General features: G+C 46.7%; 1 protein-coding gene across 1 annotated transcript in view; it reads right to left on the bottom strand.

Moving 5' to 3' along the window:
• The window catches only part of LOC134290421 (uncharacterized), an 18,671-nt gene extending 8,890 nt beyond the window's left edge, over window positions 1-9,781 (bottom strand). The window contains exon 1 of the mRNA XM_062857562.1: window positions 8,992-9,781. Coding sequence (XP_062713546.1) covers window positions 8,992-9,781 — 790 coding nt within the window. The remainder of the gene's footprint in view (window positions 1-8,991) is intronic.
• Between the last annotated feature and the right edge of the window lie 936 nt (window positions 9,782-10,717).

Genomic DNA, 10,717 nt, shown 5'->3' with positions numbered 1-10,717 from the left:
AAAATTCGTCCAATTCAATTTGATTGATAGGCTCTTGTTTCTCGCGCTTTGTCGTATGCACTCTCTCTGTACTTAGCACTGTGATTGATTCTCCGCTCTCCAGCATCCGTTTCAAACTCAATGAAATTGAATCCAGATCCAGGCCATATTCAATCCAATTCAAATTTTATAAAAATCCAGTAAGAATCAATCCCAATCTAATCGAATCCAAATCCAATCTAAATCTTATCTAAAATCTAATCCAGTCTAAATTAAATCCAATCCATATCCAATCAAAATGCAATCCAAATCTAATCCAAGTCAAATCAAAATCCAATCCATATGCAAACACTATCCAATCTAAATCCAATCCATTTTCAATTCGATTCCATTCCAATTCCAATCGATATTCAATCTACCTAATATCGATTCCAAATACAATCTAAATCCCATCCAGATCCAAATGCAGTTCAATTAAAATCCATATTGGATCCAATCATTTTTTGGTGATTGGTTGCAACCGTACCGTCTGCTGAAAATCGCCGGGTCCAAGAATCCGACACGGTTGATAAACGAACACGAATCTTACTACTCGAATCTAACAACATACGAGATAGTGATCTGAGTTGATGTTGGGAACCCCTAAAAGGTCGCTTTGGTTGCAAACTTCGCCGTTTGAGCATCTCCAGGTGTACTTGCAGATTTCTTTGGGTGCCAAGTAGGTGCTACTAATGGCTATCCCCCTAGCTGCAGCAAAGTTAATTAATCTCAGGTCGTTGTCATTAGTGACTAAGTGAAGGTATAGTGGTAATCTCGTTCAAATGTACAGTCGAGACTCTTATAAGATCACTGGTCGGGGGGCGCAATAGGAATCAGCTTAATAGGAGACTAAGAGCATATGGGATTTCGGCATTTTGGGGGTGTGGCCTATTATCTCGGGTGTGTTAAGAGTTAACACAATACTTTCTTCGGCAAAGTTTTAGGGCTTGATAAGATCTACCATTTAGAACTTTGGTTCATATGATTAGTTGGCAATTTGGCCGCTAGAGGGACTATCAACAATTTGATGCTAAATTGCACTACAGGAACCATATCAGGTTGTCAAGCCAACGTTACGATATGCGACAGCTCAAGACCCTGATAATTTGGAAGGATAGTGTCTTCGGGAAAGTTGTTGGGTACGCCAATAACTTACTGACCATGAGTTGCGATGTTCGAAATTCCTCCACTGGGCGGCGCTAGTGAACAATTAATTTTCATAACCTCATATCTCAGAATCCCGATAACTTAGGAAGATGGCACAGACAAACAGACGTAACACTCTTCAAAACGACTTGGCACATGCATTTAACGATCAGTTCAAATTTCATTCGATTTGCGCGATCGTTCCACCACATGCGCTAGTGTTCGATCGCTTTGACGTTTGCCAGTGTACACGTTGCTGAATGATGTAAACGAAAATAACAGGCAATTTTTGTAGTAGTGTGCGTGTCAGCAAAACGTCAAATCGAAATCCATCATGGCCGACAGTGTCGCGCGCGGTTCTACCAACAGGTGGCAGTGTGCTCATGAAAATGACACCGGGCAAAAGTTTTTGATGAATTTCCTCTAAGAGTTACGTCTGTTTGTCTGTGAAGATGGTGTCTTCGGCAAAGTTGATCAGTATGACATAAACTTACATAAAAATAAACACTTGTTTCAAAATTCTGCCACTAGGAGGCGCTAGTGAGCTTGCAAATTTTAGAAATCTCATAGCTCAGAATTCTGATAACTTAGGAAGTTGGTGTCTTCGGCAAAGTTGATCAGTATGACATAAACTTACATAAAAATAAACACTTGTTTCAAAATTCTGCCACTAGGAGGCGCTAGTGAGCTTGCAAATTTTAGAAATCTCATAGCTCAGAATTCTGATAACTTAGGAAGTTGGTGTTTTCGGCAAAGTTGATCAGTATGACATAAACTTACATAAAAATAAACATTTGTTTCGCAATTCTACTAGGCGGCGTTTTCCGGGTTTTTTCGTCTTCTTTCGACTTTTTCGGCGGTTTTTCGGCTTGGCAAAACTAGTGTCGCTCCCCCCGATAACTTAGAAAGTTGGTGTCTTTGGAAAAGTTGATCAGAGTGACATAAACTTAACTAAAAATAAACACTTGTTTCGCAATTCTGCCACTAGGCAGCGCTAGTGAACATACAAATTTTAGAAATAGCTCAGAATCCTGATAACTTAGAAAGTTGGTGTCTTCGGCAAAGTTGATCAGTATGACATAAACTTACATAAAAATTAACACTTCTTTCGCAATTCTACCACTAGGCGGCGCTAGTGAGCATGTAAATTTTCAAAACCTCATATCTCAGAATCCCGATAACTTAGAAAGTTGGTGTCTTTGGAAAAGTTGATCAGAGTGACATAAACTTACATAAAAATAAACACTTGTTTTGCAATTCTGCCACTAGGTGGCGCTAGTGAACATGCCAATTTTAGAAATCTCATAGCTCAGAATCCTGATAACTTAGAAAGTTGGTGTCTTCGACAAAGTTGATCAGTATGACATAGTGGCAAAATTTTGAACCAGGTGTTTATTTTCATGTAAGTTTATGTCATACTGATCAACTTTGCCGAAAACACCAACTTCCTAAGTTATCAGAATTCTGAGCTATGAGATTTCTAAAATTTGTATGTTCACTAGCGCCGCCTAGTGGCAGAATTGCAAAAGAAGTGTTTATGTTTATGTAAGTTTATGTCACTCTGATCAACTTTGCCGAATACACGAACTTTCTAAGTTATCGGAGCGACACTAGTTTTGCCAAGCCGAAAAACCGCCAAAAAAGTCGAAAAAAGACGAAAAAACCGGTAAACGCCGTCTAGTGGCAGAATTGCGAAACAAATGTTTATTTTAATGTAAGTTTATGTCATACTGATCAACTATGCCAAAAACACCAACTTCCTAAGTTATCAGAATTCTGAGCTATGAGATTTCTAAAATTTGCAAGCTCACTAGCGCCTCCTAGTGGCAGAATTTTGAAACAAGTGTTTATTTTTATGTAAGTTTATGTCATACTGATCAATTTTGCCGAAGACACCATCTTCCTAAGTTATCGGGATTCTGAGATATGAGGTTTTGAAAATTTACTTGCTCACTAGCGCCGCCCGGTGGAAGAATTTCGAACTTCGCAACTCACGGTCAGTAAGTTATTGGCGTACCCAACAACTTTCCCGAAGACACTATCCTTCCAAATTATTAGGGTCTTGAGCTGTCGCATATCGTAACGTTTTCTTGACAACCTGATATGGTTCCTGTAGTGCAATTCAGCATCAAATTGTTGATGGTCCCTCTAGCGGCCAAATTGCCAACTAATCATATGAACCAAAGTTCTAAATGGTAGATCTTATCAAGCCCTAAGACTTTGCCGAAGAAAGTATTGCGTTAACTCTTAACACACCCGAGATAATAGGCGGCACCTCCAAAATGCCGAAATCCCATAAGCTGTTAGTCTCCTATAACGCTCACCCCTGTCTAGTAGGAGTTCGTTTAATAGGAGTCCGTTTAATAGGAATTCGTTTAGTAAGAGACTCGACTGTATGCTTGCCTTTTTACCCTTCTTACACCCATAAGAAGGGTATAAATACCGCTCGAAAAACCGACTTTCGATCCGAGGCCCGCAGGGTCGAGTCTCATATACCAATCAACTCAGTTCGACGAACTGAGCAAATGTCTGTGTGTGTGTGTATGTGTGTGTGTGCGTATGTTACAAAAAAAAAAAGTCTCGCACGTTTCTCAGCCGTCCGATATCCGATTTAAATTCTCTTTGTTGCAAATGAAAGCTACAACATCCTAGTAGAACCCTATTGAATTTTATTTCGATCGGACATTTGGTTACCGAGATATCTTTCGAAGAGTACTTTGAAGTAATATAGGTTAGCTTTTTGAGAGATTTTTGACATTTAGCATATTGATGAATATCTCAGCCGTCTGCCAACCGATTTGAGTTCTTTTGAAAGCTACAACATCCTAGTAGAACGCTCTGAAATTTTATTTTGATTGGACATTTGGTTACTGAGATATCTTTCGAAGAGTACTTAGGAGTTATACAACTAAACTTTTTGAGATTTTTAACAAAGTGTATCATACTAAATATCTTCGCCGTGTGTCAATCGATTTGGGTTCTCTTGGCACCAAATGAAAGCTACAACATCCTAGTAGATTGCTCACAAATTTTATTAGGATTGAACATTTAGTTACAGGAATATCTGTCGAAGAGTACTTAGGATTTATTCAACTAAACTTTTTGAGATTTTTGACCAAGTGTATCATACTAAATATCTCAACCGTCTGTCAACCGATTTCGGTTCTCCTGGCACCAAATTAAAGCTTTAACATCCTAGTAGAACCCTATACAATTTTATTAGGATTGGACATTTGGTTATCGAGATATCTTTCAAAGAGTACTTGGGAGTAATACAGGTTAACCTTTTGAGAGATTTTTGACCAAGTGTATCATAATAAATATCTCAGCCGTCTGTCAACCGATTTGGGTTCTCTTAGCACCAAATGGAAGCTACAGTATCCTTGTAAAAGGCCCTGACATTTTAGTTCGATTGGACATTTGGTTACTGAGATATCTTTCGAAGAGTATTTCAATAAATTCCTTTTTTACCCTTCTTACACCCATAAGAAGGGTATAAATACCGCTTGGAAAACCGACTTTCGATCCGAGGCCCACAGGGCCGAGTCACATATACCAATCAACTCAGCTCGACGAATTGAGCAAATGTCTGTATGTGCGTGTGTGTGTGTGTGTGTGTGTGTGTGTGTGTGTGTGTGTGTGTGTGTGTGTGTGTGTGTTTTTTTTTTTTTTTTATTCTAGGAGTCCAAAAATCTTCTAAAGACGCTGTGTGGGATTCGAATGTGCGCCTACCCACTAAAAACACTCTCCTAGTTTACCTCCACCTTAAATTCCCCTCCGGTACCACCATGCAGTATTTCTTCGGAGGGGAGGCGTTATGTGCCTTGTGCACCATCACCAATTTGTTATCCTAGTCTTCTTCATGCTATGCGCACCGCTTCGTTAGTTGCTGTTAATATTCCAGTATCGCCACTAAGCGACATACATGCTATTTTTCAAATTTGTTATTCTAATCGTTCTTAGCCTTTCGGCTCCGGTTAGCTTGTTATTTGCTTAATGTGCCGCCATTGAGCGGTAAACTCTATGTTAGTACCACTTTCATCAAATTTGTTATTCTAAAGCCATGCTGAGTTCATCGGCTGCTACTAATTTGCTCCGAGAACGTTGCCCTCCCGGTGCTGCCCGAGTGCCAATCAGCACTCGAGGTTTCCGCGCACGACTCGGATAGTCCCCGACGGTGGATATATCCTACCCGACGAAGAGTTTCCCGACACTGAAACTTCTCCCGCAACCGACTTCCCGGGCAGATGCCAAGGTCGGTCCTGCGATTCCGGTTGGAGACGGCTTCCGGTTCACAGGCGCCCTGACGACCATGCTCCGGTGCTTCTTCCCGATCGCTCTACTCTGACAGTCCCCGGCGGTGGATCTGTATTACTCCGACAGAGAAGTCCCCGACGAAAGACGTTCTCCCGTTACCGCCCGTGTGCCATTGAGCACAATGACTTCACGCGCACTACTCGGATACTCCCCGGCAGTGGATCTATCCTACTCCGACAGAGAGTTCCCCGACGTAGGAAGTTCTCCCGAATACCGACCGAGAGCCAGTAAGCTCCACACCTTAATCGCTCACGACACCGGTAGTCCCCGACGGCGGATCTACCACACGCGGACGGAACTACTACGCTTGCCCCGGATTGTCTCTACGATCATTCATTTGCTGCTCTCGCCATTTCCGCTGGAGAAACGACATTATCTTTATCACCGCAGCATTCACCGCGTTCCAGCAGGCTTCGTCACGGCACATTCTAGTCACAATGTTGTCGGCCCTTATACCAGCACCGCAGATTGCTGTCATCTCGCTGCGTTCCACAGTGAAACGTGGACACTCGAAGACAACGTGTTCCGGCGATTCCTCGACATCTCCGCACTCAGGGCAGAACGGCGACCCTGCGTGTCCGAACCGGTGCAGATATTTCTTGAAGCAGCCATGACCTGACAAGAACTGCGTCAAATGGAAATTGACTTCTCCGTGAGCTCTGTTCACCCATTTCGTCAGATTTGGAATAAGCCGGTGGGTCCACCTTCCCTTCGCTGTGGTATTCCACTCGTGTTGCCACTTCGCCATCGTGACGACTCGCGCTGCCTTCCGAGCTCCTCTAGCGCCCCTGGCCTCGTAGCACTCTTTGTCCTCTTCCAGAACGAAGACGATAGGGACCATTCCGGCGATCACGCACACCGCATCCGATGATATCGTGCGATAGGCGCTCGCCACTCTCATGGCCATCAGTCTGTGCGTGCTGCAGAGCTGAACGCGATTCCTCCTAGTTTTTGTTGCGGTCGCCCAAGCCGGACCAGCGTACCTTAGGATCGATGTGGACACGCTAGCTAGTAACCGCCTCTTGCTACTGCTGATTGCCGAGTTGTTCGGCATGATCCTCGACAATGCTGTGATCGCCTTTGCTGCTTTTCCGCAGGCATAATCGACGTGGCTATTGAAATTTAACCGGTCGTCGATCATAACGCCGAGATGCTTCAATTCCCGCTTGGAGTCTATGGCATGTTCCCCGACTATGATTGCAGCCTTCTGCACCACCTTGCAGTTGCTGATCAGCACCAGCTCCGTTTTCTGGTGGGCTATGGATAGTTTCTTCCTCTGCATCCAGTTCTCAACAGCATCTACCGCCTCCGTAGCAAGTATCTCTACTGCTTCTAGGGACTCGCCAACTACCACCAACGTGATATCGTCCGCGAATCCGACGATTTTGACGCCTGTCGGTAGCTGCAGTGTCAGCACCTAGGATAGACCCCTGTGGGACGCCTGCACTTATCGTGACGTTCTTTTGCTCTGCACTAGTATGGTAGCACAGAGTCCGGTTTTCGAAGTAGCTACTGAGAATCCTGCAGAGGTAGTCCGGAACCTTCATCTCGTGCAGCGCTGTAGCGATGGCTTCCCAGCTTGCGCTGTTAAATGCATTCTTCACATCGATCGTGACGACGGCACAGAAGCGGTTACCCCGTCGTTTTTTCGTCCTTGCTTTGTCGGCTGTAGCAACAACCGCCTGGATAGCATCTATCGTTGACTTCCCTCTTCGGAATCCGAATTGCATCCGCGACAGACCATGCTCTCCTTCCGTGAAAGTTGTCAGCCTATTGAGGATGACTCTTTCTAGCAGCTTGCCGAGCGTATCCAGCAAGCATATCGGCCGGAATGAACCTGGTTCACCGGGGGGCTTGCCTGGTTTCGGTAGCAGTACCAGTTTTTGCCTTTTCCACTGAGACGGGAAACAACCCTCATCTAGGCAGATCTGCAGAGATGTCCGGAACATATCTGGGTTGGCCTCGACAGCTGTTCTCAACGCTATGTTGGGGATACCATCCGGGCCGGGCGCTTTCTTCGCTTTCATTTTCTTGGCCGCTGCTATCAGCTCGTCGTTGGTGATACTCACTCTCTCCTCGCCTGTATGGCCGTATGGAGTGGGTGGCCATATCGTAGGTTCGTGTTGAGGGAACAACCCTTCGACGATAACTTGTAGCTTCTCTGGGCATGTCTCAGCGGGTACCGCTGGGCCTCTGATTTTGGCCATCGCCACTCTGTATGCATCTCCCCATGGGTTTGCATCAGCATCCCGGCACAACTCCTTAAAGCTTGTTTTCTTGCTCCGCTTGATCTCCTCCTTCAGAGCAGCTTTTGCGGCTCGCAGCACTACTCTACGTTCTTCTCTCTCACCGTCGGTTCTAGCTCTTTGCATTCGTCTCCTGGCTTTGAGGCAGGCTTTCCGGAGGTCCCGAAGCGCTTCATTCCACCAGTATGCCGGACGACGTCTATGGTTTGGCTCGAACTTTCTAGGCATGGTTGTGTCGCACGCACGCACCAGCGCTGCCGTTAGCTCCTCCGGCCTTAGATTAGACCCCGGATTTTCTCTTCTGAGAGCTTCGACGAACAGCTCCTTGTTGAACTGCTTCGTCTTCCACATTCGATCGCGAGGTTGACTGCCAGTTAGTGTACTCCCTGGCCGTGATCCAATACTATACCGGACCTCCTGGTGGTCGCTGTGAGTGTATCCGTCGCAAACCCTCCAGTTCATGTTTCGCGCCAGCACGGGACTACAGAAGGTGATGTCGATTATTGATTCTCGACCATCCCTTCGGTAGGTGCTGGTGCTTCCTACGTTGGCCAAGTCCACGTCGAGCTTTGCTAGCGCTTCTAGCAGAACACGCCCTCTTGGGTTGGTGAGGCGGCTGCCCCACTCAATCGCCCAGGCATTAAAGTCACCGGCGATTACGACCGGTCTCCGGTCGGCTAGCTTGTCGGTTATCTCGTCTAGCATCTGGTTGAACCGTTCTGTAGTCCACCGAGGAGGTGCGTAGCAGCTACAAACAAAAACTCCGTTAATTTTGGCGATCACGAAGCCTTCGTTTGCCTGGTACACTACTTCCTGGATGGGATACTTCCCCATCGTCCATATAGCAGCTGTCTTCGCCTTATCTGCGATCCAGTTACCGTTTCCAGCTGGTATACGATACGGCTCAGAAAGGATAGCCACATCGCACTTCGACTCCGATACGGATTGCCACAGCAACTGTTGTGCTGTGTCGCAATGGTTGAGGTTTAGTTGAGTTACCTCCACTGCGGTTTAGTACCTCTCGCCTGCTTAAAGGCCGGACATCTAGGGCCTCCCGTCGCGTGTCTGTTGCGACTTTTGTCGACACAAAACAGACATCTTTGCTCGTTGTTGCAGTCTTGCGCCTTGTGACCTTCCTGACCGCACCACCTGCACAGCTTACTCCTGTCGATTCCTTTGCAGTTCCGCGCCAGGTGGCCGTATTCCAGACACCTGTAGCACCCTTCCGGTCGCTGGGAGAACCTCAGTGGGCAAACTGAACAACCGACTTTGATTTTGCCGATGGTCATCGCTTTGTTGGCTGCGTCTACTGGAAGCTTTATCGACGCTGCCTGCGTTCCAAACGGTCCTCTTCTCAAGCGTACCGTCATTTCCACGCCTTCCAAGTTACATTGATCCCTCATGGCGAGTCTCACTTCATCCTCGGTGGTGATCTCGTCCAAATCCTTGCATTGGAGCGTCGCTTCGGGACACATGGCTTTCACGTGCACCTTTTCGCCCATTACTCTCTCTGTAAGCTCTTTATACGCTGAGCTTCTGTTTTTCGAGTCTCTTTTCAACTCGAAGATCATGTCTCCTGCCTGGGTTCGTCTGATCTTCTGGACGTCATCACCAAACTCCTTGAGTTGCGGATCCGTTCTCATGGCCCGCAAGACGTCGGCGTACGTGTCTTCGCTGGTTTTTACGATGACCGCTTCACCTTTCTTCCTCCTCCTGATAGGTTTTTGCGTATTAGCGCTATCCTTTTTGTTTCTGTCCTTCCTGTTCCGGACCTCGCGCCAGGGGGAATCACCCTTTCCGCTGCTAATCACTTCGTTCGTCGGTCTTGCATCCGCATTCTTTTGTTTTTTGGGTGCTGCGAGCCTTTCATCTCCAGGTGATGATCTGGTTCTCTTTGGGGTGAATGCAGGTGTGCTATCCATCCCCAATGGCTTTCCTTTCGTCTTGGTACCTCTACCGGGGGCTGTTCCGGTTTTCGCCTGTTGTAGTACCGCTGCTGCCAGGGCGTTCTTAGTCGCCGCCAACTCGGTTTCAGCAGCTTCCGCTCTCTGCATCAGCCTTCTCCAGTCTTTGATGGCTGACCCAAGGCTACCTTGGATCCTTGCAACGAGGTCCTTGATATCCTTGTGCACGTTGTGCCTTTTGTCAACGAACTCACGGAGTTCGTCCGCTACAGTTTTCGCAGCTTCCACCTTTGATTGTTTTGGAAACACATTCCATGCGCTTCGCAGCTGTCGTTGCTGCTGCTTCTCGTTCTGTTCTTGTTCGCGCTGCTGTTGGTCACACAGCTCCTGCTCTAGCTTCTGCTGCTCGTGCAGCTCTTGTTCCCGCTCCTGTTGTTCCAGCTGCTGTTGTTGCATCTGCTGGTTCTGTTCTGTCGGCGACCTCGCCAGACCGCTTCTTGCGAACGGATTCTCCGCACCTTTGCCGTTGATGTTGTTGTTGTCGTTATCTTTATCCATGCTTTTCGGGTCCCCCCTCCGAGCCGCTATCTCCACTCGTCGTAAGTAGTCGTCTGTTGATCATGTAACAGGGAGGCCATGATAAGGTTGTCACGGTCCTTCATGGGGTACCGTGATCAGAGCCGATCGACGCTAGTCAGGAATCTTCAACTGAGCCTACTTTCCACCAGCTAGGGTGGCGAGTTTTGAACGTACTAGGAGGCCAGCCACGGTTTTAACGGGACGGGGGCAAACGTACCATTAGCCCAAATGCCGTTTCAGAACGGTGTCACCCATTCTTAGTAAGGAAGTGGAATAATACGCAAACCAGCTCCATAGCGTCGTGTTGATTAAATCCTTGGGAAATCCTAGTCTTTGCAGCCAGTATACCGTAATTAGGACCTAACTGGTATCGGTCCTAATGTGCTCAGCGGCACGCCTTCTTTTGAGCCACCTATGGAGTTAGGCGCTCGGTCACTTTTCCACCTCCTAGAGGGTGTAGGGGGCAGAGAAAGTGCCAACTGGTGGTTTTTCATTGGCGCTAGGGAA

This window comes from Aedes albopictus, chromosome 3, assembly GCF_035046485.1.
Source record: "Aedes albopictus strain Foshan chromosome 3, AalbF5, whole genome shotgun sequence".
NCBI lineage: Eukaryota > Metazoa > Arthropoda > Insecta > Diptera > Culicidae > Aedes > Aedes albopictus.
The sequence above is the reverse complement of the archived record's forward strand: the minus strand, read 5'-3'. Positions and strand labels throughout refer to the sequence as shown.